General features: G+C 41.8%; 1 protein-coding gene and 1 long non-coding RNA gene across 3 annotated transcripts in view; one reads left to right on the top strand and one right to left on the bottom strand.

Annotated features, from left to right (window-relative positions):
* The window catches only part of LOC110121925 (uncharacterized), a 184597-nt gene that overhangs the window by 155701 nt on the left and 4026 nt on the right, over nucleotides 1–24870 (top strand). The window contains exon 3 of the long non-coding RNA XR_011489118.1: nucleotides 3867–24823. This is a non-coding gene — a long non-coding RNA (uncharacterized lncRNA). The remainder of the gene's footprint in view (nucleotides 1–3866; nucleotides 24824–24870) is intronic.
* Nucleotides 13912–24870, bottom strand: part of B3GLCT (beta 3-glucosyltransferase) — a 108218-nt gene continuing 97259 nt past the window's right edge. For both annotated transcript variants that reach the window (XM_070471760.1, XM_070471759.1), the window contains 2 exons: nucleotides 24607–24751; nucleotides 13912–15918 (listed from right to left, as the gene is read on the bottom strand). In XM_070471760.1, the coding sequence (XP_070327861.1) occupies nucleotides 15751–15918; nucleotides 24607–24751 (313 nt within the window). In that variant the 3' untranslated portion in view covers nucleotides 13912–15750. The remainder of the gene's footprint in view (nucleotides 15919–24606; nucleotides 24752–24870) is intronic.

Genomic DNA, 24870 nt, shown 5'->3' with positions numbered 1-24870 from the left:
TCCGTGCTCTGAACTCTGTACTTCAGGACAGTTCTCACTTCTCCCTTCTCAGTCTGTAAAAGAAAGGCCTGCACTCTGCTACTCCTAATCTCACTAGGATACATTGCTCTGGATAGAAAGCCCCCAGGCGCAAAATAAAATATCCATTCAAAATCTTGGTATCAGCCATGTGAAGTGACAGCTAGAAATCTTTATGTAAATCAGGGGGTTTCCAGTTCTTTGCTTTCAATGAAATTGAAGGATGATGCAATGGAGTTATTAGCTGACAGATCACTAATCATCATTTTGTATGAATAAACTACATTGTAATTTTTGGCATGTAACTCAGGATTTCAAATAATTAAATGGCAGTACTATAATATTGATAATATTTCCATTTCCATCTACTTACTGAGGTGCTTACATATTGGATTAGCAAAATTAAAATAGCAAAAAGTAAAAGACACTTACTCCTTGGAAGGAAAGTTATGACCAACCTAGATAGCATATTAAAAAGCAGAGACATTACTTTGCCAACAAAGGTCCGTCTAGTCAAGGCTATAGTTTTTCCAGTACTCATGTATGGATGTGAGAATTGGAGTAAAGAAAGCTGAGCACCAAGGAATTGATGCTTTTGAACTGTGGTGTTCGAGAAGACTCTTGAGAGTCCCTTAGACTGCAAGGAGATCCAACCAGTCCATCCTAAAGGAGATCAGTCCTGGGTGTTCATTGGAAGGACTGATGTTGAAGCTGAAACCCTGATACTTTGACCACCTGATGCGAAGAACTGACTCATTTGAAAAGACCCTGATGCTGGGAAAGATTGAGGGCAGGAAGAGAAGGGGATGACAGAGAATGAGATGGTTGGATGGCATCACCGACACAATGGACATGGGTTTGGGTGGACTCCGGGAGTTGGTGATGGACAGGGAGGCTTGGCAAGCTGCAGTTTATGGGGTCACAAAGAGTCGGACAAGACTGAGCAACTGAACTGAACTGACTATAATATTGATATTTCCGTTTCCATCTACTTACTGAGGTGCTTACATATTGGATTCGCAAAATTAAAATAGCAAAAGTAATATTCATCTTTGAATATATAGAAGCATTGTATAAATCTCCACTAATTTCACTGAGCTGCATTTCCAATAAAATACTTTCTTATAATCAATAACTATCAAAACATCTCATATATAACTCTTATTTTGATTTATTGTGTTTTCATAATAATTATGATAAATCAACTGAGACTATTTTAACATTTATATCTTTAGAGTCAAAGGAAATTTTAAAAAATAATTTATATATACATATACATTTTTGCCAAGAAGTATGATAGGATTATTAATGACTTTTGAGAATTGTGGGCATGAATTTAAGGCGGAACAACAGTGATTTAAGCTTCAGCTTGTTAAAAGTGAACTCATTTCTCTATTTTTTAGAGAATGATGATAGGTGTTAAATCACCATGGTATTTGGAATCATCTGGATAGATCAAAGAGGTGATTTAGCAGTTTAAAATTTTTTACAGTATACTGCAGTTACATGTTTTATGACTATTTGAACTGTCAAAGCAAAACTCAAAATGTTAAGAACATAATTACCATACAAACAGATGAATCAACACTTTAGTTAACCCATTAAAGAAGGGACCAACATGAGACAAAGTTTTTTTTTGTTGGCAGGGGGTGTTGGGTGGGGGTGGTTTGCATGCAGGATCTTAGTTCTCCAACCAAAGGTTGAACCCACGCCCTCTGCAATGCAAGTACTGAGTTTTAACCGCTGGATGGCTAGGGAAGGCCCAGCCATTTTTTAAGATATCAGACTTGGGGTTTTATGTAGTTAGTGAGAGAAGGAATGCTGAAACAAGACTATTAAATTGGAAACAAAACTGGCTAATTCCTATACTGCATTAAAATCATGACCCTTGAGGTTATCTGCTCTAGCAGACGGAAGAAAGATCAATACACCTTATTATTTTCATACAAGTCAACCTCCAATTTTACAGAAATGTAAAATTGTAAAATGACTGGACTCTAATCAAGTGTAAAACTAAGTCAAACTTCCATTCCCTAAAAAAGTCAGATTGCCTTAAAACTAACTTGTTAAAAAGTACTCTTAGCAAGATATTAAAAGTTCACAGAAACATCAGTACCATCTTTCTAAATTTCATTATCCTTCAATTAAAAATAAATTAATTTTTTTTAAAGTTCACAGAATCATCTTTATCTTATTTACAAGTATTGGATAATTCTCCTTGAAAAGCTTATGATGAGATAGTTTAATGTTAACTTAAAAAGGTAAGAAGAATAATGCAGTTTTTCAAAATCCTTTTAAGGGCTACGTGAACAATAATGCTCCAAGTGTAAGTATGCAGTTTATGTTTAGCCATGTTTTAGAGGATTAGTAGGCTGTTTCTGCCTGGATTTGTATGTATTTTCTAAGAACAAGTACATAAAGAATAGCACAAGGATCAAACTCAGAAAATTTAACATAGGAGCCGATCCACAAATTTCATCATTTATTCTAGTCAAGTCCTTTATAAGCTATTTTCCCCCTGACATCCAATATTTGAGGCTGTGTGATTCTTACCAAAAGAATTCTCTGATCTTTCCCATTTATGTAGATAGAAAACAATCTGTATGGGAATGGACCTCAAGGGCATGAAATCACGGTGGAAGGAATGTAAAATTGGATAAGGCTGAGATGGGCCTGCAAGGCACAATTCTGAATACAGTGTTTTAGCTGGAAAAGAGAGGAAGAGCTCTTTTTGGTGGATTGTCTGAAATATGGACTAACAATGGCAAATGCCAGGACTGCCTTGGTAGACTGCCTTGGTGTACTGCAGAGAAAGGCATCCAAGATTGAGGGATGTTGGGATGTTAAAGTGGATTTGTCATATAGACCCTGCTCTCCCACCTTGAGTGGGACCAGAGAGCACACTATTACTGTCAGTTCAGTTTATTCATCTCCCTTGGCTCTTGTCTCATTGTAACAGAGATTTGAAAACGACAGACTAACCTACAAGTAGAGCAGATGGGATTTCTCTGCTCTTGTCTCATCCTAGCAAGGATTTGAAACAACAGACTAATTACAGCTCAAGTAGGCAGGATTTATTAAAGAGGCAGCAGACAGTGTACCCTCAAATCTCTTGTCTCAAAAGACTAGTTACAGCTCAAGTAGGCAGCAGATAGTACACTCTCAGGACTGGCCCCATAGGAGTGGCTCGCTCTTGCTTCCCTTCTTATAGGTTCTGTCTCTTCTCTCTGGAGCCCGATTGGTTCAGCCTTATGCAAAATAGGGCTTGTACCCACCACCAATCAGGGAAGGGAATGCCATGGGGCATATGCTTAAGGCCAATCAGAGGAGGGGAGGTGTTTGGGGCATGTTTATCCTGCGAGAGGTTCTCAGTCCAGTCCTCGGTTTCTCTTTCCTAGCCTTTTTCTTTTGTTTACCCAGTGAGTGGTTCTTCTAACCACCGTCTTGGACTCATTTTTCCGTTCTAACTACCTTAACATTACCATGATCATGGACAGTGGATTTGGTAGGGGGCCGCAGCATCCCTGCACACTCTGTGGTTGCTCTTCTCTGTAGGGCAGAAATTGCAGTGGGAACCACTACCACACAGCTGGAGTCTCTAAATGCAGTGTGAATTATGGGGTCCCAGGGGTGGCAGAGACCAGGAGGTGGCACCTAACTGGGAAAGGTGGAAAATATTTAACGTGACCCCCACACCCCCAAAGACACCGGCATATTTTCTTTTTCCTCCAGCGTTCAGTAACACAGGCTTGTTCTTTGTATTTCTGTACTTGTTAGGGACTTTTCTGGGGTGATTTTTGTGTGTGCTACAGCGACTAGCCACCTGATGTGCTCCCTTTTCTTTTCAGAGTCACCATGGGATTCTGGTTCCTCCATCTTCTATAGAAGCAGTATCTCCAGGGAACAGTTCTGAGTTCCTGTCTGATCTGACTTGAGGTACCACATGGCCCACAGATGCCTGGCAGTTTCCTCAAGGATTTGGTATTTGGTTCCTTGCTCCCTCAAAGCGCAATATTATTTGCACTTTGCACTATTATTTGCAAAGTGCAAATAATAGAACTTAAATGCGATCATTTGAAAACAGTTGTAAGAAATAGAAACTTGAAGTGGTCCATTTTCAAGACAACACTGGCGCCTGGACTCTTTAGACAAAGTTGAAGCCTGGACTCTTCAGATAAAGGTGAGCCTGGCGGAGGGAGAGCAGACTGGATCCTAAAGAGACAGGACTCCACCTGTGTCCTGTGCGCCGGCCGTGAACTCGCCTGATGGCTGTGGAAGTGGTGCAGCTCCTGTACCTGGAGGGTCCCTAAGTAAACAGGATGTTGGGGGAAGGGACAAACTAGCCAGAAAGTCTTTGTTGAAAAATGAGGATGTAAGTTGGGAAGGGAGAAAGAAGGATACCCTGTAAGGAAATAATGAAACTTAGGTGACATCTGGGAAGATTATACATCCCATAGTACTCAGCCAATGAGGAACTGGGGGGAGGGACCTGCGTGTTAGGAAACAAATTGCTTGTTGTAACTGCCCTGAGGGTGCCTGCCCCCCAGACACCGGATGTTGCAAGACCATCATGAAAAGTGCCATTTCTGCCGTGCTTTGCGTCTCTAAGTCCGTCCCTTGGTTTTGGGCTGGTGAGCGTGTTTCTCAGACAGTTACTTTTCTTCTTCTTCTGAACTCCCAGGTTTCCTGCCAGAAAAACACATTGGTAAGTCTCATAGTGAGGGCTCGTGTCATTCATGGCACACAGTGTAAAAGCAGAACTTTTGTTAATTTGTGCTTTTCAGAATATCCCTGTTTAAATCCATTTTTCACTCTTAGGGGGAATTGCAGTTGAAATCATCTCTTGGAATAGAATCCCCCGTGAAAGTGGCAATGAACTCAATTTTTGCAAAGGCTTCTAAAACTGTTTGTTGGAATTCTATTTAAATTTAGTTATGATTTCATCCATAAGGTCATTTCCCTTACCTCTAATTCCTAAAGAGCCACTGTGGAAATTTTCTAAATTAGCTAGTGCTGAGCATCTCAAGAAAGGGCCAATCCAGAGACCTTATCCTTGGAAATAGTAAGAAACAGTAGCATGACAAAAGAGGCTGGCTTCCAACCATCACCAGGCAGTTCTTATGTCACCTTGTTGCCAGCATTTCTCTGAGGTGCTCCACCTTCCATAACAAAACGTGAGAACACCAGGAGGTGATGATCATGTGCAAACTGACATGATGAGCTGTTAACAGAAATGTCAATGGGCCTCTCGTCCGTAGGTTCCACATGTCCTGTGTGATGACAGGGAGAAGTGTGTTCAGCTGTAAACTAAAAACAGTTTTAGGACAATGTCGGTTGCATTCAAGTTGTACAAAAATGCATGCAGAGTTGATTTGGCAGAGAAAGCATTTGTCACACATGTAGCATCATCACTCATGGAGCCCAAAGTAGCACTGAACAGAAACACACCCAAGTAAATCCGACTTCGAGGAAGAACAGTGTGGTGTGGTGGACAGAACCACGGTCCCCAGAAATGTCCACATCCTCATCCTTCAGGGCCGGCGAACATGTCACCTCAGGTGGCAAAAGGTATGCAGATGTGATGAAGGTAAAGAGGGTATTGTGGGCTTTTCCGGTCAGTCCAGTGTAATCACTGGACCCAGTAAGAGGGAGGCAGGAGGGCCATGATGACACGCTGCCGTCTTTGAAGATGGAAGAAGGAGCCAGGAGCTGAAGGATGCAGGTGCAGGTGGCACCCAGGGGCTGCAGGGAAATAGATCACTCGCTTAAAGGGAAGGAGATGAGTTCCCCCTGGAAGCTCCAGGAGGAAAGCAGCCCTGATGACACTTGATGAGCCTGCAAGACCCATTCCAGACATCTGACCCCCAGAACTCTAAGATAATAACCGATGTTGTGTTAAGCCGCTGAGTTGCAGTCATTTGTTACAGCAGCAGTAGGAATCTAATACAGATGGCAAATCCTCAGCTAGGTGAAAAGTTCCTGCATTCCATCTGATATTCCTCCCAGTTGGAAGTTGAAACTTTCTGTATATAACTTACAGAGTGCCCCAAAAGTCTGAGTATGCGTTTTATGTTTTCAGAGAGTTTTATGATTCTGTTGCCTAATGCGAAAAGGAAATTGAATTTTTAACTAATCCTTTGGGTCCTTGGAAAAGCATGTGAAGTGATGCCCTTTAAAACTCTTCTATACCAAAGGTATGTGCAGCTTTACAAGCAAATGATTTGCATCTTTGTTAGAACTAGCAACCCAAGCTAAATCTTGCCGAGGATAGCTCATGCTATTTTTTTCCCAAGATTTCTTATTGGCAACTTTACTAAATCCCTTTTGCTTGGAAATTTTAGGATGTCCTATATCCTTTATTTCTAAGGTTTTTTTTTTTCAATTATAAGAGCTATTTACAAATAGCACAGAAAAATTGTAAGTTAGATATAGGGCTCTATCAATAATTTTTTTGTTTTACTAGGGAAATTTATCAGAATCAGGAAGATAAGGAGCAAAATGGCATGAATAATTTTTAAACAAGACACAGCTTTAATGTAGGTTTCTATATACTGTGCTGGGTATTCTCATTGATTATATCATTTAACTCATTTATTCCCCACAACAACCCTAAGGTAGGAACTATGGTTCTGTATTTTACAGAAGAGAACATTGAGGTGTAGAGAGGTTAATCAACTTGTTCAACATCACATAGTAAGTTGTAGAGTCAGGATTAAAATCCAAGTTTTATGACTTTGGGCTTTCCGGGTGGCTCAGATAGTGAAGAACCCGCCTGCCAATGCAGGAGACCTGGGTTCAGTCCCTGGGTCAGAATGACCCCCTGGAGGAGGAAATGGCAACCCACTCCAGTATTCTTTCCTGGAGAATCCCATGAAGAGAGGAGCCTGGTGGGCTACAGTCCACGGGGTTGCAAAGTGTCCGAAGCAACTTAGCACTCAGAGTTCAGTCCATGACAATTTATGTTATAGCTTTTACACAACTGTGAAAGGAAAACTAATTGTTAAATGCAAACAGCATTCCCAAACAGATGAAACTAATCACATTGATTTATTTCTTTAAGTATAGTTGATTTGCAGTGTTAACTTCTGCTGTATAGCAAAGTGATTTACACACACACACTCACACACATATATATTCTTTCCCATTATTGTTTGTCACAGATATTGAATGTAGTTCCCTGTGCTGAAAATATAGCAGGACCTTGTTATTTATCCATCCTATATGGATGGACTAGTGTGCATCTGGTAAAACCCAAACTTCCCATCCTTCCCTCCATACCCCCTCTTCCCCTCGGCAACCACAAGTCTGTTCTCCATGTGTGAGTCTGTCTCTGTTTTGTGGATATGTGTGTGTCCTATTTCATGTTCCACATATTTGTTGTTGTTCAGTCACTAAGTTATGTCTGACTCTCTGCAGCCCCATGGACTGCAGCACACCAGTCTCCTCTGTCCTTCACTATCTCCCGGAGTTTGCTCAAGCTCATATCCAGGGTTGGTGATGTCATCCAGCCATCTCATCCTCTGCTGCCCTCTTCTTCTTTTGCCTTCAGTAGTTCCTAGCATCAGGGTCTTTCCCAATGAGTCAGCTCTTTGCATTAGGTGGCCAAAGTATGAGAGCTTCAGCATCTGTCCTTCCAATGAATATCCAGGGTTGATTTCCTTTAGGATTGACTGGTTTGATCTCCTTGGTGTTCAAGGGACTCTCAAGAGTCTTCTCCAGCATCACAATTCCAAAGCATCGATTCTTCGGCACTCAGCCTTCTTTATGGTCCAACTCTCACCTCCATACATGACCACTGGAAAAACCATAGCTTTGACTGTATGGACCTTTGTTGGCAAAGTGATGTCTCTGCTTTTTCATACACTGTCTAGGTTTGTCATTGCTTTTCTTCCAAGGAGCAAGCTTCTATTTAATCTCTTATAAAAATGAATCCAAAGTGTGGACATGGCAAATGATCAAAATAACCGATACTGGAGAAAGCTTTAGATGAATGACAGTGTAAACATACATAGAGTGGACACTCTGTGGGATTCTTTTATGGAACAGTGAGCTCGTGGAGAGGTCCGTGAGAAAAGCCAGTCACAGGGGGCGTGAGACGCAGCCCCAGAGAACGGCGGCCTCACTGGCTTGGAGTTTCTCAAAGAAGCTGTGATCCCTCCACCACAGAACCTTTGCATTCTTCTGTTCTTCCTAAAATGCTCTCCTCCTGACCCTTTACCTGGTTGACTGCTTTTTATTTTTGTATCTCAAAGCCCAAACCCCTGTCAGTATTTATTAGAGTTCATAATCATGTGAGTTAGTAGCAGCGGGTTGTTTGATTCCGTTTGGCTGTGCTGGGTCTTTGTTGCTGTGAGTTCTTTTCTCTAGTGGTGGCGACTGGGGGCTACTCTGCATTGTGGTGCTCAGGCTTCTCCTTGCAGGGCCTTCTCTTTTTGCAGAGCATGGGCTCTAGGGCTCCAGTAGTTGCAACTCACTGGTTGTGGCGCACAGGCTCCAGTTGCCCTGTGGCTTGTGAGAACTTCCCAGACCAGGGATCAAACCCATGTCTTCCACAATGGCAGGCAGAATCTTTACCACTGAGCCACCAGGGAAGCCCAGTAGTTTTTGATTCCTATCTGTGCCCTTGGTGATAAATTCTGCAAGAACAATAAACTGTCTGCTTTTGCTTACCATGACATCTCCATAACCTTAAAACATAAGAGAAAACTTATTATTGATTGAATGAGCCAAAGTTAACTTTTGTGTCCATAAAAAGTATTATCTTAAAACCTTTATTACAGTTCTCCTGTGTTTCTGAATCCGTGAATGAAAGTCAGATGTACTTCAAATTGATTAAACCTAATCTGACAAAATTTTCCAGGTTGATAGAGCAGATAATTCACTGTAATTAAGTCTTGAGATTAAGGTCTTTTCAGGATGGAGCACAGATGTGGAAATAGCACCCACGGGGGATACTTAGTGATAGGGGCCCTCTATTTAGACAGTAGAATCATAGCATTTTAAAGTTCAAACTGCATTTCATTACCAAACTGAGGCCCAGAGACACGACGTGACCAGCCCGAGGTCACATAATAATGAGGCCAGCACAGGACCGTTTAACCCTGTGCTCATCCTGCCCTAATAAAAAAGGAGCAGAATAACTCCCAATTTGGGTTATAAAATCAGTAGAAACTCGACGGTGGGGTGGGGAGGGGGTGTGGAAATAAGACAGGAAGGTAATCTAGTAAAAAGAAATTCTAGGTTTGGGAATGTCTGAAAATATCCAGCAGACCTGTGGGCAGAGAAGCTCAGAATAATACCAGACAGATCTTTAGGTTATTCTTTCTTTCTTTGGCCACATAGCAAGCAGGGTCTTAGCTCCCAGACCAGGGATCAAGCCCATGCCCCCTGCAGTAGAAGCTCAGAGTCTTAACCACTGGACCGCCAGTGAAGTCCCTCAGGCAGGACTATAGCCTAATTTCTTCTCTGTGTAAAGAATGACTGAAGTTAAGGCATTAGTCGCTCAGTCATGTCTGACTATTTGTGACCCCAGGGGCTGTAATCCACCAGGCTCCTTTGTCCATGGGATGTCCCAGGCAAGAATGTTGGAGTGGGTTGCCATTCCCTTCTCCAGAGGATCTTCCTGACCCAGGGATCGAACCCGGGTCTCCCGCATTGCAGGCAGATTCTTTACCTTCTGAGCCACCAGGGAAGCCAAAGCATGGTTAGCTGTTTAAAACAAATTTGTGTTTGCGTGTGTTTGCTGGTAAGAGATGATCCAGGTGGCATCGCTGAGCACCCAGTGTTTAGCACAGTGCCTGCCGCAAGGTGTTGAGTCGCTCAGTCATGTCCCACGCTTTGCTACCCCGTGGACTACAGCCTGCCATGCTCTTCCAGGCAAGAATACTGAAGTGAGTTGTTGCCATTTCCTCCTCCAGGGGATCTTCCTAACCCAGGGATCAAACCTGTGTCTCCTGCATTGCAGGCAGATTCTTTACCGTCTGAGCCACCAGGGAAGCCCTCTGGCACCAGGTAGTTGCTCAGAATGTATCTGTCAGGTGTGAGTGAATGAGTGAATAAAAGGAGTAGGCAGGCCATCCTCAGAGTCCCCTGACTCACCCATTTGCCAAAGTGTCACATCACATACTGTGGTGAGCTGATGACACTCCCCAAAAAGATATCCAGATACCCACGTCCTAACCCCTGGACAGTGTCATGTCACATGAGAAGCAGAATTTTTCAGATAAGGGGTGATTAAGTAAAAGGATTTAGAGATGGGGAGGTAACTACTATCTTGAATTTTGTCTATCCTCTTAATTTTTTTAGATGTGTATCTATATGCATTTTTCATTTTCCACAGTTTCAAATTACATAAAGGAGATCCAACTGTAAGTTTTATTCTGTGATGTTTTAAAACTTGCTCAACATTGAGATGTGTCACGTAGCTGTATCTCACCCATACTAACCACAGCATAATGTGACACTGTAAAGACATTCTAGTGAAAGTGAAGTCATTCAGTCGTGTCCAACTCTTTGCGACCCAATGGACTGTAGCCTACCAGGCTTCTCCGTCCATGGGATTCTCCAGGCAAGAATACTGGAGTGGGTTACCATTTCCTTCTCCAGGGGATCTTCCCAACCCAGGGATCAAACCCTGGTCTCCCACATTGGAGGCAGATGCTTTAACCTCTGAGCCACCAGGGAAGCCCAAAGACATTCTAGAACTTATCAGTTCTTCAGGTGGTGGACACCTAGACTTTCAGCTCTCCTGAACATTCTTGTTCAAGCTTATCAGGGCAAGGATGTGTCTCACTAGGGTATGTGCCTCAGAGGAGACCTTCTGGGTCAGTGTACGAGGATCTTAACTCTGACCAGAGGTATTGTTTTCCAGAGTTCTGGAACAAAAATTTAAAATTCAGTTTCAGTGAACCAGTTTCTTCCTTTTTTCACCTCCCAGTACATATTGCTTCTGTAATTTGATATGTAATCATACTTGCCTTTAATCTCTTATGTAGAGTTACTTCATGATTAACTCTTGGATTCTAATAGTCATTTATCTGGCTGCATGGGATCTTTAGTTGTGGCATGCGAACTCTTAGATGCGGCACATGGGAGCTAGTTCCCTGACCAGGGATGGAGCCCAGGCCCCCTGCATTGGGAGCGTGGAGTCTTAGCCATGGACCACCAGAGTTAGGGTTAGAATCCCTAACTCTTGGATTCATGGTCATCTTTAACTGTGCTAGTGTTTTAGAACCAGATTATGGTCTGGGAAGAGGCTACATGTTCTTGACAGAAGTGAAGGGGCCAATAGATGGTATGAATAAACTCTAGAGCCAAAATGTCTGGGTTCAAAACCCAGCTCTGCCACTGACTTAGCAGCTGTGTGACCTTGGGCTGGATACTAAATCCGTGCCTCAGTTACCGCCAGTATAAACTGGGGAACGCACTAGTATTCACTTCAGAGGTGTTTGTGAGGGGTCAATAACAATGCGTGAAACACTTGGAATCATGCCAAGTATAGTAAGCATCAAATAAGTGGTTGCCATCATTGTCGTTGTTATTAATGTTGCCATTTCTGTAAAGCAAACCTGTGTAAAAAGTCAGACATTCTCAGCAAATAACCCTGTCTCACACTTAACAGAAATGATCAATGTCAGAACCCTCATCTTCATGTCAGCAAGTGGAAAAACCTTCCTCTGTGCCTGCACTGTCCCCCCATTTGACGGTAGACCCTCTGTCAAGATTCCTGCACTGGACTCTGGGGTTCCCCCACCCATGTCACCAGGACGTCAGTGCAGTCCCTCATCCTTCCCCCCCTACTTATCACTCACATCTCACATTGACATTTCCTAGAATCTCCCACCCTAAAATAAAAACTCCCGAGATCCCAGGTTTTCCCTCAAACCACCTTAGCCGGTCTTTAAATCATAAAAAGAACTACCTGTAGACCCTCCAAATGTTCATACTTGCTCTCTACAGCCTCAGTTCCCACTCTGGCCCCTTTCCGGGAGCCATCTCGTCGTCACCCCCATGCTGCAGGTCACACTGTCCCTTCCCCGTCCTCTCCTGATGGGCCTCTTGGCAACACGCGGCACACAACCACTTGCTTCTCAGAATGCTCTTTCCTTGGTTGCCTTTACACAAACCTGTCCCGAGTTTCCCTTCCATCCCCCTGACCCTCTTGCTCAGGCTGACTCTGTTTCCTTCTCTCCTAACACGATCTTGTCCAGTCCTGTGGGCTTCCAGAACCGTTAAAAATGACTAGTAAGTCCCCAAATTATAACGCTGGCTCTGACTTCTGCACTGAGCTCCAGACTTCCATGGCACCTGTTTGTTTGACATCAGCTGGATGTTTAATGACAACTGTGACAATAGTCAAGCTGTCACACGGGCTTGCTTTTGTTTTCAGACATGCCAGATTTGTTCCCACCTTCGGGCCTTCAGGTTTGCTGTGCCCCCTTTCTAGACACTTCACACATCCATCTCTGCATTCCTGACTCTGTCTGTTCAGTGGGGTCTTCACTCAGCATCCCTTTCTCAGCGGCCCTCTCTGACAACTCCATCCAAAGGAGTCCCCAACCCCCACCCGGTTCTGTCTCCCAGTTCTCAGTGTCTAATTTAGAGCATTTATTATTATTATAAATCATCTTATTACTGGTTTATGTCCTTTTCTCTTGTACCTACCCCAGCTCCTTCCAAGAATATGTGTCTTTAAAGTGAAAACATGTGCTAAAAGACTTAATGCCAAAAACAAAGTCTTCCCTTTCTTTCTTTTATCTGTCTGCACTGGGTCTTCGTTGCGGTATGCGGGATCTTTAGTTGCTGTGTGTGAACTCTTAGCTGCGGCATGTGGGATCTAGTTCCCTGACCAGGGGTGGAACCCGGGCCCCCTGCATGGGGAGCACGGAGCCTTAGCCACTGGACCAGGGAAGTCCCAAAGCCTTCACTTACTACAGACAGAAGGAAAGCACATTTTGCAGGTGACATGTTGATAGAAAGCTTGGGGACATAAAACGATAGCACCTGTGTGCCAGGCATTCGAGGATGCCAGGGATAACATGGTGAGGAGGACAGACAAGGGGACAAGGGTCAACCTGGAAGGTCTGACATGTAGTAAGGGTTTAAGAAATAGTTGCTGAATGAATCTACTGATTGACCCATTTCAGTCCATGCAAGTTCCATCTCTGATTATGAATGGAAGACAGCAGAAACATTCTTACAATGTCTACTCTGTTATAAATTTTTGAGGAAAATACAGAAGCAATCATAATGGATATGTTTGTGGAAGCACTGCAGGTATTCAGTAAATCAGGAAACTCAGCACTGATACACACCTGTGCTGAGCATCACTGGCAGCCTACCACGCCCATGGCCTTTGTTTCCAAAAAGTCTGTAAAGGCTGTGTTTGTGTTTGGATTTCTCATTTTGCTACAATATGTAAAAGTCCTGTTTAGTCAGGCAGCTTGCTTTGGGTCTATCAGCAGAAGTGGCTTAAAAGCAAAAATGGCATTCCAGTGACTCCACCTGCAACTCCTTGACAGTGATACCCCCAGTATGAAAATAGCCATTTGAAATAAATTCCTATTTAAAAGGCACCGAAAATATGCAAAGGACAGTGTCTGTCCAGGAAAGTTCAGATTCAAAATTAGTTCTTAAGATATGAACTCTATGAGAATCGGTTCCAAAATATTTCCAATTCATTATGTAATAAAATAGATAATGGTTTTATAGACCATGTGTAAATATATCTTCAATGTCCGGTGGCTTTCTCTCAAAAGAATAGGTTTTTAGTTTTCTTTTTAAAAACTACCCAGCTGCCAACTTCCTCCTCTGATTTCATTATTTTCTTTTCCCCATGGCCCTCCCCACTCCCACTCCACTCAGACTCATAAATACATTGGAGAAACCAGAAACTTAGGCAAAGTTCTTTTACTTGTTAGGCTTACACAGTTCCAAAAAGTAAACATAATTAACAGAATACCTAAAAGTACCAGAGGAGGCGCCCCGGTATCAGCAGAAGGCACTGGTCATCATAACAGAGAAAGCTTGACGAGGACCCTCAGGTAGAGATGCTTCACGTTCAGTCCTTTCAGAGAAACACACTGTTTGCTGAGTGTGACGGTGGCGGGCATGAAGAAGCTGAAGGCTTTTCTCCACAGGGTCAGGCAGCCTGGCCCTCCAGGTGCATTATCACAGGTGCCACGAAGGCGGCTATGACGGTGACAGTGACAGGAATCCCAGTTATGACAACAGTACTGATTCATCAGCAGTAGCTTGGCCCGACGTTTAAATCCTTCAGGTGCTTCTCATCCAACCCATCATGCTGGATCCATTCCCCGAACAGACCACAAAATCCACTTTCAGAGAAACGAATCCAGTGTGTTCAGTTATCATCGAAAACACACCAGTCCTGGTATTGGCTAGTTTGCAAAAATGGTAACTACTATTGCATTGTTTTGGAAATCCATATAAGCTGCAAGAAAAATGTATCATTAAAACACGCACCTGGGTACATTTGGTGGCACAGCTTTAAAACCCTGTGCTTGGATATAAAAACATAATAAGCAAAATTAATAATTTTTATTTTTTTTAATAATTTTTATTTAAAAAAGTATTTTACTATGCCAAAATTAGTTTAAGACATAGTAAAATCAAATTTTGTGCAAATACCTTTAGAAAATGGAATTATATAATTAAATGTTAAATACAGAATAAGCTTTAAAAATTAACAGTGTATTAAATTACTACATATTAAAGCTATGATGTGGAAATTAGCGCAGTTTCAAAATACTGGTTGCAGATTTCATTCCTTGAGAACCCTGGGAAGTTGCCAAATCACCATTCAGCCCTCCCTGACACTGGGGAGGTCTGTTCTGAGTCTGAAGTCATTACGTAACATACAAACAAGAATAAAATACCAGGTACAATTAATTTAATATACTTGCTGAGACTTTACACAGAGCTCAGAGACTTGAATAAAATACAATGCTGTTTTTTAAATACTGAGAACACTTTTCTGGCAGCAGTCAGTATACTTTTGTGTTATAAGTAGGTCATAAAGATAGGGCTTCAGGGAGAAATAGAACACAGATGAACCTCTAAAGAAGCAGAAAACTCTCACAGAAGACTTCTTATTCTCTTTTTATGAGGCATAAACAGAAAAACAGATAAAACATAACAACCCTGATTACAGACTCCAGGGGATTTCTTCATTGCTAGACTTTTATGATGTTTTACGAATGATCCTTAATACAGCAGTCTTCTGAGTTACCAGGAGATCATTTTGATCATCAATAGTATGGTTTAAAAGTTGGCCCCATGGTAAGATCCAGGTCAAGACACCTTCTCTTCTTTATTTTATGTATAATGGTGAAGACAGTCACGTCTCTCCAGCCTCATGCCCAGCTGATACATCTGTTATAATGAAGAGTGAGGACAGGAAGGAGACTTCTGGTACCATTTATTTTTCTGTGACAGAAATAAAGCTGCTGTTTCACAGCTTGAAAAATACACAGTAATCATTGTCTATTACAAGAACTGCATAATGCAAACGCAAGTGATTTCTTTTCCCCAGAAAAGAAAAAAAATCTGTTTTCCCTATGACTTCTTCCCCACCCCCAACTCAAAAATGAACACATCACACGTCCACCTGCAGTCAGGACGCTTCCGACGCCATGTGTCACGCACAGATGAGCTGCGAGATGCAGGACAGTGCGAGTCTCGGCCTCCGACCCGTGCCTGCAGGCCCCGTGCTCACAGCTCCTCTTTGAGGCCTCTTCGGCTCTGCTGCCTGGCTCGGTCTTCCTCAGCGGGCGCCAGCCACGTGAAGTAGACCTTCACGGGATCGATGTTCCAGTGCTTGTGGAAAGACACGGGAACCTGGTGAGACAGGTAGTCCTTAGGGTAATCCACCGGCCGCGCCTGCAGACAGAACAGAGAATCACACCCTCTCACTCACCGGAAACAGCCCTGCTTCAGAATGACATTTAAATGTGTGGATCGACTGCTTTCCTTCCAGAGCTGGTGTCGGTTATGGGAGTCTAACGGCAAGGAGGAGAATCCTTTCCAGGAAAATCTGCCTCTAGGCTCTTTGCTTCTGCATCTCCAGTTACTTCCTTACCCTCACAGCACAGTGCTCCAAACGCATCTGCTTTCTGCTCCTAGGTTCCACAGCCATGCCCCTGAGAGACCAACTGTGGTACTATGAAAAGGTTTCCTTGGTAAGTCATTTAAGTTACTATTAAAACTTCTGCAGAGAGGCAGAAAAACTTACTTCCCAGATCTAAAGAAACTCTGGCCATACATGGTGTCTGTATGGCGAGGTGGGGCAAGGCTATCTGGGGGTTCCCGTTGCCCGTCTGCTGTTCTGATGTGGAATCAAGCATATGTCTTTCAGAGAAGGGAAACAGATCTCATCAGGGACAAGGACAGGTCTAGAAAAGGAAACACTAGAGAGACACATGGTTGATGGTTGGATGGCATCACTGACTCAATGGACGTGAGTTTGAGCAAACTCCAGGAGCGAGTGAAGGATAAGGAAGCCCGCTGTGCTACAGTCCATAGGGTCGCAAAGAGACACGATTTAGTGACTGAACAGGAAGGGCAGTAGAGACAGAAAGCAAACCTGTGGTGTCCTGGGCCTGCAAAGGGAGTGGGGAATGGCTGCAAATCCATTCAAGGGAAGTGTGGGGGGCGTGACTATCGGGCCATAAAACCAGGTTAGTGGTGGCCTAACTCTGGAAATCTGCTAGGATGTTTCAAGCTGCCATTCACACCATCACTGTGTGGGAATTGTGTACGGGACGTAAACCATAGCTCAGTGCAGCTGTAGAGCATCTAAAACAGTTTTAACCTCCATTTGTTGCACTGTTCAGTGAGCTGTCATCTCGACAGGTAAGGTTTACATCTGCCCAACTTATGTCCTTCTGCAGTTTTAAGCCATCTCTCTCTCCGTGTACGGTGCCCTGTGTCGTTTCTCTTTGGTATTTGGGCCCAGAGGCTGATTATCGGAGGCAGTACAGGCTTCTGAGCATCACTGATGCTGCTCTGGGTGCACTCTACTTTGGCAGTTTTGTCTTGTTCTTTTCTGTGACCTCATTTATCAGAAATGATTTGGCACACTCTAATGCTCAATAAGCCCGCACTTCACTTGCACGGATGACTCCTGAGATGCAATCAATCACTTCTGGAATCTGCATCAATAGAGGCAAAGGTATTATGGATTTATTTTTTCCTGTTAGATGTAATTATATCTCCCAACAGTTCATTTTTAAGTGTGAAAAACAAGCAACAATTTTGACACATTGGTAGATTCGGCTGGTTAACATTTTATTATGGATTTTTACATCTGTGTTCAAGAGAAACACTGGCCTGTAGTTTACTTTTGTGATATCCCATTTTAATTCCTTTGTTAATTTTTTAGCTGTTTTTTTAAGTGATTTTTTTTTAGTGCTTGCTCCTGGGGATACAGCGTACATCTGTGACATCATAAACTGAGTTGGGAAACATTCTTGCTGCTTCTCTAATCCAATTTCATCAAGGTATAAAGGTTTAAATACATTTTTTATTTCTTAAGAAATAGACTTGCTTAAAAAGTGTGATTCTAGAAATTTCTCCACTTCATTTAAACTGTCTAATTTGTTGGCATAATTTTGGTAGGGTATATAATGATGCCCCTTTTTCACTTCTGAGTTTGGCAACTTACATCCTCTCTTATGCGTGCAGGAGACTTGGAATGGATCCCTGGGTGGGGAAGATCCCTTGGAGAAGGGAATGGCTACCCACTCCTGTATTTTTGCCTGGGAAAGCCCATGGACAAGGAAGCCTGGCAGACTGCAGTCCTCAGGGTCACAAAAGAGTTGGGTACAACTTAGCAACTAACCAACAAATCACAGCAAAAACAAAACAACTGGTTTTCTGTTGGTCAAGCTAGTTAAAGGTTTATCAGATTAGAACTAATTTTTGGTTTAACTGATTTTGTTTCCTATTTCATTATTTGTGCTCTGATCTTTAATATTTCTTTTATTCCACACAGTTCATATTTGATTTTATATTATTCTGCTCTCAATGTAGAAACTTAGACTATTAATTTAATATCTTCGTTCCTTTCTAACATTGCAGAGAGCCGGACATGACTGAACTAAGCACAAACAGCACAACATGTTTGAAACTATGAATTTCCTACTAACACTACCTCTTGTGAAAGTGAAAGTGTCAGTCATTCAGTCATGTCTGACTCTTTGTGATCCTGTGGACTGTAGCCCACCAGCCTCCTCTGTCGCAGGATCTCCAGGCAAGAATACTGGAGTGGGTTGCCGTGTCCTTCTCCAGAGACTCTTCTCGACCGAGGGATCAAACCCAGGTCTCCTGCATTGCAGGTGGGTTCTGTACTATCTGAGCCACCGGGGAAGCCCAGCACAGCATATTCAAAACTATAAATTTCCTACTGATCACTCTACAGCTGAACTCAAATTTTTGGATATGTTGTGTTCTCATTTTCATTCCATTCAAGGTATTTTCTAATTTTCCTTATGATTTCTTTTTCAACCCAAGGGTTATTTTAAAGCATGTTGTTTAATTTACAAATATTGGGGGAATTTCCCCATTTTCTGTTGATTCTAATTTCATTCCATTGTTCTTGAGGGTATACTGTGTATGTTTTCAATCCTTTTAAATATATTGGGCAAAACAATATGTCTTAGCTTATGGTCTATCCTAGAGAATATTCCATATATATTTGAAAAAGAATGTTTATTCTGTTGTCAGATGAAATATTCTTTATGTGACAAGTCAAGTAGCTAACACTCATGTATTTCTCCTTTCATTTCCATTTGTTTCATGTAATGTGAAGATCTGTTAGCGGTATACATGTGTTATAATTGTTTTTTCTCTTGATATATTGACCTTTTGTCATGAAATGTCCCACTTTCTGTCTAGTAATATTTCTGTTCTTAAAATGTATTATTTTTAATATTACTGTAGCCACTCAAGCTCTCTTGTGATCAGCTGGCTGCATGGTATACTTTTTTTAGTCTTTTATGCCATTTTTTAAACTGAAATACAGTTAATTTACATCGTCGTGTTAGTTTCAGGTATACTGCAGTGATTCCCTTTGTTCCAGTGCTTGTGGAAAGATGTGTGTATATACACATACAGGTATTTATGCTCACATTTTTCTTAATTTTATATACACGTGTATATATACACACAGGTGTGTATATACATACAGTATTTCCAGTGTACTTAATCATTTGCTTATATATTCCAGGTACCACCTGGTGTCATTTTCTCTCAGCCCAAAGGATTTTCTTTAGCTTCTTTTAAGGGAAGGGAAAAAGTTCTTCTCACTTTTTGTTTATCTGGTAATGTCTTTATCCCACTTTCATTTTGGAAGGATAGTTTTACTGATACAGAATTGCTGGTTAAGTTTCTTCCTTTTCTTTCTGCCTTCAGGTCTCTATTATTTCTAATGAAACATTAGCCAATAACATTTTAATTTTGATTTTTGTTAGGTTTTTTTATTAAGGTTTTCACTTTGTCATTGTTTTTCAATGACTGAACTATAACAGGTTCATGTGTAATCTTTTCTTATTATCCTGTAAGGGCCTTGTTGAGTTCCTCAGATCAACAGATGGTTTCTCATTACAACATTTGAGAAAATGCTGTTTCTTAAAAAAAAAAAAAAAAAAAAAAACTGTCCCATTTTTTCTCCCTTCTTTTTTTAAAAAGAACTTCCATTAAATATATGTTGGTATACTTTATGTTTTACCACTTTGAGGACATGTTCATTTTTCTTTAGTCTCGTTTCTGTTCTTTGGATTAGGTAATTTCTATTCATCTGCCTTCAAACTTACTGATTGTTTCTTTTGCATCTCCAATCTACTGTTACGTTCATTTAGATAATTTCTTATTTCATTTGTTGGGCTTTACAACTATAGAGTTTTCATCTGGTTCTTTATCAAAGTTTCTATCTTTCTATTAAGATTTGTATTCGTTGAGTTACTGTAATATTTTCCTTTAATTCTTTTATTTATTTATTTTTTAATAATTAGGTGCTTTGAAGCCTTTGTCTATCAAATATAATATCTGGTCCCATTCAGAGTCCATTTCTGTTGACTACATTTCTCCCTGAATATGTTTCTTTGTAACTTTCACCATAATTGGTTGGAAACTGGCTATTTTAAATAATGTGTTATAACAACTCACAAATTTGTTCACTTTTACTGCTCTTTATAAAGGACTTACTTACTTGAACTTACAACATAGACTCCTTCTCCTTGGAGCTGCATGGCTGCTTTATTCCTCAAGCTTTAATTCTCATTTATTAGCATGATTTTCTAGAAGTCACTGCTATGCCTGAGCAACTTAATCTAATCAACTATATTAGATTATAATATAGGCAGAGATTGGACTCAGACATCTCAAGTCCATAAAGCTTCAGTCTATGTTGGATTGCAAAGGACGTTCAAAACTTCAGTGGATTTTCAGACATGCCTTGGCTTTTACTTTCTCCCAGGTTCATCCATCCCATGTGCAGGCACAGAGCTTCCCAGGGGGCCAGAGCATTGTGGCTGGCGTATCTAGCCCTGCCTTGTTTAGTCACTCAGTCGTGTCCGACTCTTTGTGATCCCAAGGACTATACAGCCTGCCAGACCCCCCTGTCCATGGGATTTCCCCAGACAGGAAAATTGGAGTAGGTTGCTATTTTCTCCTCAAGTGGATCTTCCCACCCTAGGGATGGAACCCACATCTCCTGCATTGCAGGAGGATTCTTTACCAATGAGCCACCAGGGAAGCCAGCTAGCCCTACTATGCTCTTATTTCCAGGGGATTAGATATTAAACTTCTGACAAATAATTTCTTCACCATAATTGAAACTACACTCTCAGGCCAGTGTAGGTGGGGTTTTTCTTGTTTGTTTCCTACCCAAGTTTGACAATTCTAGCTGGCATACCTGTGGGTTTTCATCTCTCTCCCAATCAAGTTCACCCCCTCTGACCGCAACTTTGTTTTTATATACTGGTCAAACTACTGCTCTCTCCAACCAAGCTGGGATGGAAATCAGGAAGGACTGGGGGTTTCAGCCAGAAAGGCCTCAGACTCTGTTGCTCTTACCACAAACTATAGTAGTTTTTCAGGATTTCACACTTTTCAGTGCTTTCTGGTTGACTTCCAGAGTCCTGAAATGGTTATTTTGACAATTTTCTGCACAAGATTCACTGGCTATGCCATACCCATTCAGTTCAGTTCAGTTCAGTCGCTCAGTCATGTCTGACTCTTTGTAACCCCATGAATTCCAGCATGCCAGACCTCCCTGTCCATCACCAACTCCCAGAGTTTACTCAGACTCATGTCCATTGAGTTGGTGATGCCATCCAGCCATCTCATCCTCTGTCGTCCCCTTCTCCTCCTGCCCCCAATCCCTCCCAGCATCAGGGTCTTCCCCAATGAGTCAATTCTTCGCATGAGGTGGCCAAAGTATTGGAGTTTCAGCTTCAGCATCAGTCCTTCCAATGAACACCCAGGACTGATCTCCTTCAGGATAGACTGGTTGGATCTCCTTGCAGTCCAAGGGACTCTCAAGAGTCTTCTCCAACACCACAGTTCAAAAGCATCAGTTCTTCTCAGCTTTCTTCACAGTCCAACTCTCACATCCATACATGATCACTGGAAAAACCACAGCCTTGAGTAGACGGACCTTTGTTGGCAAAGTAACGTCTCTGCTTTTTAATATGCTATCTAGGTTAGTTATAACTTTTCCTTCCAAGGAGTAAGTGTCTTGTAATTTCATGGCTGCAGTCACCTTCTGCAGTCACTTTGGAGCCCCCCAAAATAAAGTCTCTGTTTCCACTGTTTCCCAGTCCATTTGCCATGAAGTGATGGGACCAGATGCCATGATCTTAGTTTTCTGGATGTTGAGCTTTAAGCAAACTTTTTTGCTCTCCTCTTTCACTTTCATCAAGAGGCTTTTTAGTTCCTCTTCACTTTCTGCCATAAGGGTGGTGCCATCTGCATATCTGAGGTTATTGATATTTCTCCCAGCAATCTTGATTCCAGCTTGTGCTACTTCCAGACCAGCGTTTCTCATGATGTACTCTGCATATAAGTTAAATAAGCAGGGTGACAATATACAGCCTTGACATACTCCTTTTCCTATTTGGAACCAGTCTGTTGTTCCATGTCATTCTAACTGTTTTTTCCTGACCTGCATACAGGTTTCTCAAGAGGCAGGTCAGGTGGTCTGGTATTCCCATCTCTTTCAGAATTTTCCACAGTTTACTGTGATCCACACAGTCAAAGGCTTTGGCTTAGTCCATAAAGCAGAAATAGATGTTTTTCTGGAATTCTCTTGCTTTCTTGATGATCCAGCGGATGTTGGCAATTTGATTTCTGATTCTTCTGCCTTTTCTAAAACCAGCTTGAACATCTGGAAGTTCATGGTTCATGTATTGCTGAAGCCTGGCTTGGAGAATTTTGAGCATCCTGGCTTGGAGAATTTTGAGCATTACTTTACTAGTGTGTAACATGAGTCCAATTGTGTGGTAGTTTGAGTATTCTTTAGGATTGCCTTTCTTTGGGATTGGAATGAAAATGGACCTTTTCCAGTCCTGTGGCCACTGCTGAGTTTTCCAAATTTGCTGGCATATTAAGTGCAGCACTTTCACAGCATCGTCTTTCAGCATCATCTTTATATGCCTTACTCATTAGTGGCATATAATTTTGGAAGCACAGAAAAACCACATGCTCTAGACACTTTGTTTTTAACAGAGAGCTATACTAGACATTCCTTGATGTCTGTTCTGAACCTGTGATTTCACAATAACCTTCCCTGACTCAGAAGGAATGGGGCCCAGGCAACTTTGAATGGAAGCTTGTTTCCACACACCCACTCTAACTCACCAAGAATCCTAGATTTTTTCTCTTTCTCAATATGAACAGATACACTCTCTGGTGTGAAAGTATTAGTCGCTCAGTCATGTCCAACTCTTTCTAGTGTTCAAACATTACAAATGGAAAATAACGTCCAAATCAGAGCAAACGCTCTTAAAATAGGCTTAAGAATTGGAAGATAAAGCAGTGTCTGTTGGGGAGTATGGGTTTTGAGCACACTTTATGACTTTGGAAATGTTTAAAATTTATTATGTGAATTAGCAAAATCAAGAGTTTTAAAGTATGGGAAACAACACATTTTAAATTACTTTCAAAGGACCCGCTTCATTTACTAATGAATTCTTCCCTAAAGAAGCTGATATAAAAAACTAAGACTATGATGTGTGCTCTGAGTGCTCAGTCGTGTCCAACTCTTTGCGGCCCCTTGGACTATAGTCCAGCAGTCTCCTCTGGCCATGGGATTTCTCCAGGTAAGAATACTGGATTGGGGGGTTCCCATGCCTCCTCCAGGGGATCTTCCCTACCCAGGGATTGAACCTGCAACTCTTGCATCGGGTTCTTTACCACTGAGCCACCTGGGAAACCCCAAGACTGTGATATTACCAGTGATAAATTATTTCCCTTACACACCAACAGTTTTCATTGTCCTTCCTTTCTGTGAGTGAAACATTATAAGATAGAACAAGAGAGAGGGGTCAGAGAGGATAACCTGCTTTTCTAAGTCCTCAGAACAGCACATATAGGCTCAAGTTTTTAAAAATGGCAAAGTACCTTCTGACTTATACCAAGGAGGTGGCTTCTCAGACATTTCTTATTGTAAAGTTCTTTTTTTTTATCCTTCCTTGCAGTCCTCAAGAATGCATAAAATGGATTCTGCCTTTCTTGGTAACTTAAGTACTCTCTGTGCCTCGTTCAAGTTTTCCTGCAGTGTTATTTCTGTCATGCCCAAGTCTCTATATGGCTACTGGTTATTGATTAAAGCATGAAGATTATATTTTCAATGTAAGGGAGGACACTTAAAATACATGTGCATTTAAATATTTCCAATTTCAAAAAGCTCTGAATGTCTCAACAATGGGTATGAAGTATGGTTATTTTGTAAAATTTTACATAAAATGTAAAAATAATGTAATAGGATTTCCTTCTTACCCCACATTGCAGGATGGTGACCTTATTAGCACCAACCACCCCTTGTGAACCTCATCTCTTCTATAACCTCATCTCTTCTATACCCCCCAGAATATATGCTTATTGAGATAATATACTAAAATTTAATTAGTTTAAGAGCAACCAAAGGGGAGAAAGCCCAATAAAAAGGCAGCCAATGCTATAAAGACTGAGGCCAGTGGAGAACTGCAAATACTGGGTGGTAAGCAGGACAATATTGGGTCAGTCCTGATATTTCTAAATAGCATCTGATAGTTTCTAAATGCCATCAATTTTTATTTTATTTTATACAAAGGGGGTGGGGGGAAGGAACAGCTTTTACCTGGTCACACATGCAAGGATGCAGGTCAAATACCATTTCATTTTGCATATGTTTCTGCATTCTGTTTTCATGCTGTACAGGTCTAGTTAAGATGTCCCCCCCGGAGCCTGTCTACACAGTTCTTAAGACTGTTTCCAGAAGAATACATGAAGAGAAAAAAGTAGGATCTTCAAGTGAGAAGAAAATCCCCATCTCCCGCTCTGAAGTAGGAATAAAACCCTTTTTCTCACCTGATGGAAGAGAGGGCTGTGTGTCACGGGGATTCCTAACCCACTGAAGCACATCCCCAGGACCATGTCATCTGGAGCATCGTTGCTATAGCAGCGACATTTGCTGGCGAGAAGTCTCCTGATGGCCTCTCTGCTGAAGACCATTCTGGGGGAAACCAGAGCAGACAGAGAAAGCAGTTAGGTCCTTGCGACTGGTAATCTAAATGAGGAAACAGAGGTGAGAGCCATGTTTCTCATAAAGATGATAACATCAGTAGTGTTTCA

This window comes from Odocoileus virginianus, chromosome 8 (assembly GCF_023699985.2).
Source record: "Odocoileus virginianus isolate 20LAN1187 ecotype Illinois chromosome 8, Ovbor_1.2, whole genome shotgun sequence".
NCBI classification, from domain to species: domain Eukaryota; kingdom Metazoa; phylum Chordata; class Mammalia; order Artiodactyla; family Cervidae; genus Odocoileus; species Odocoileus virginianus.
This window is presented reverse-complemented; position numbering and strand designations above follow the sequence as displayed.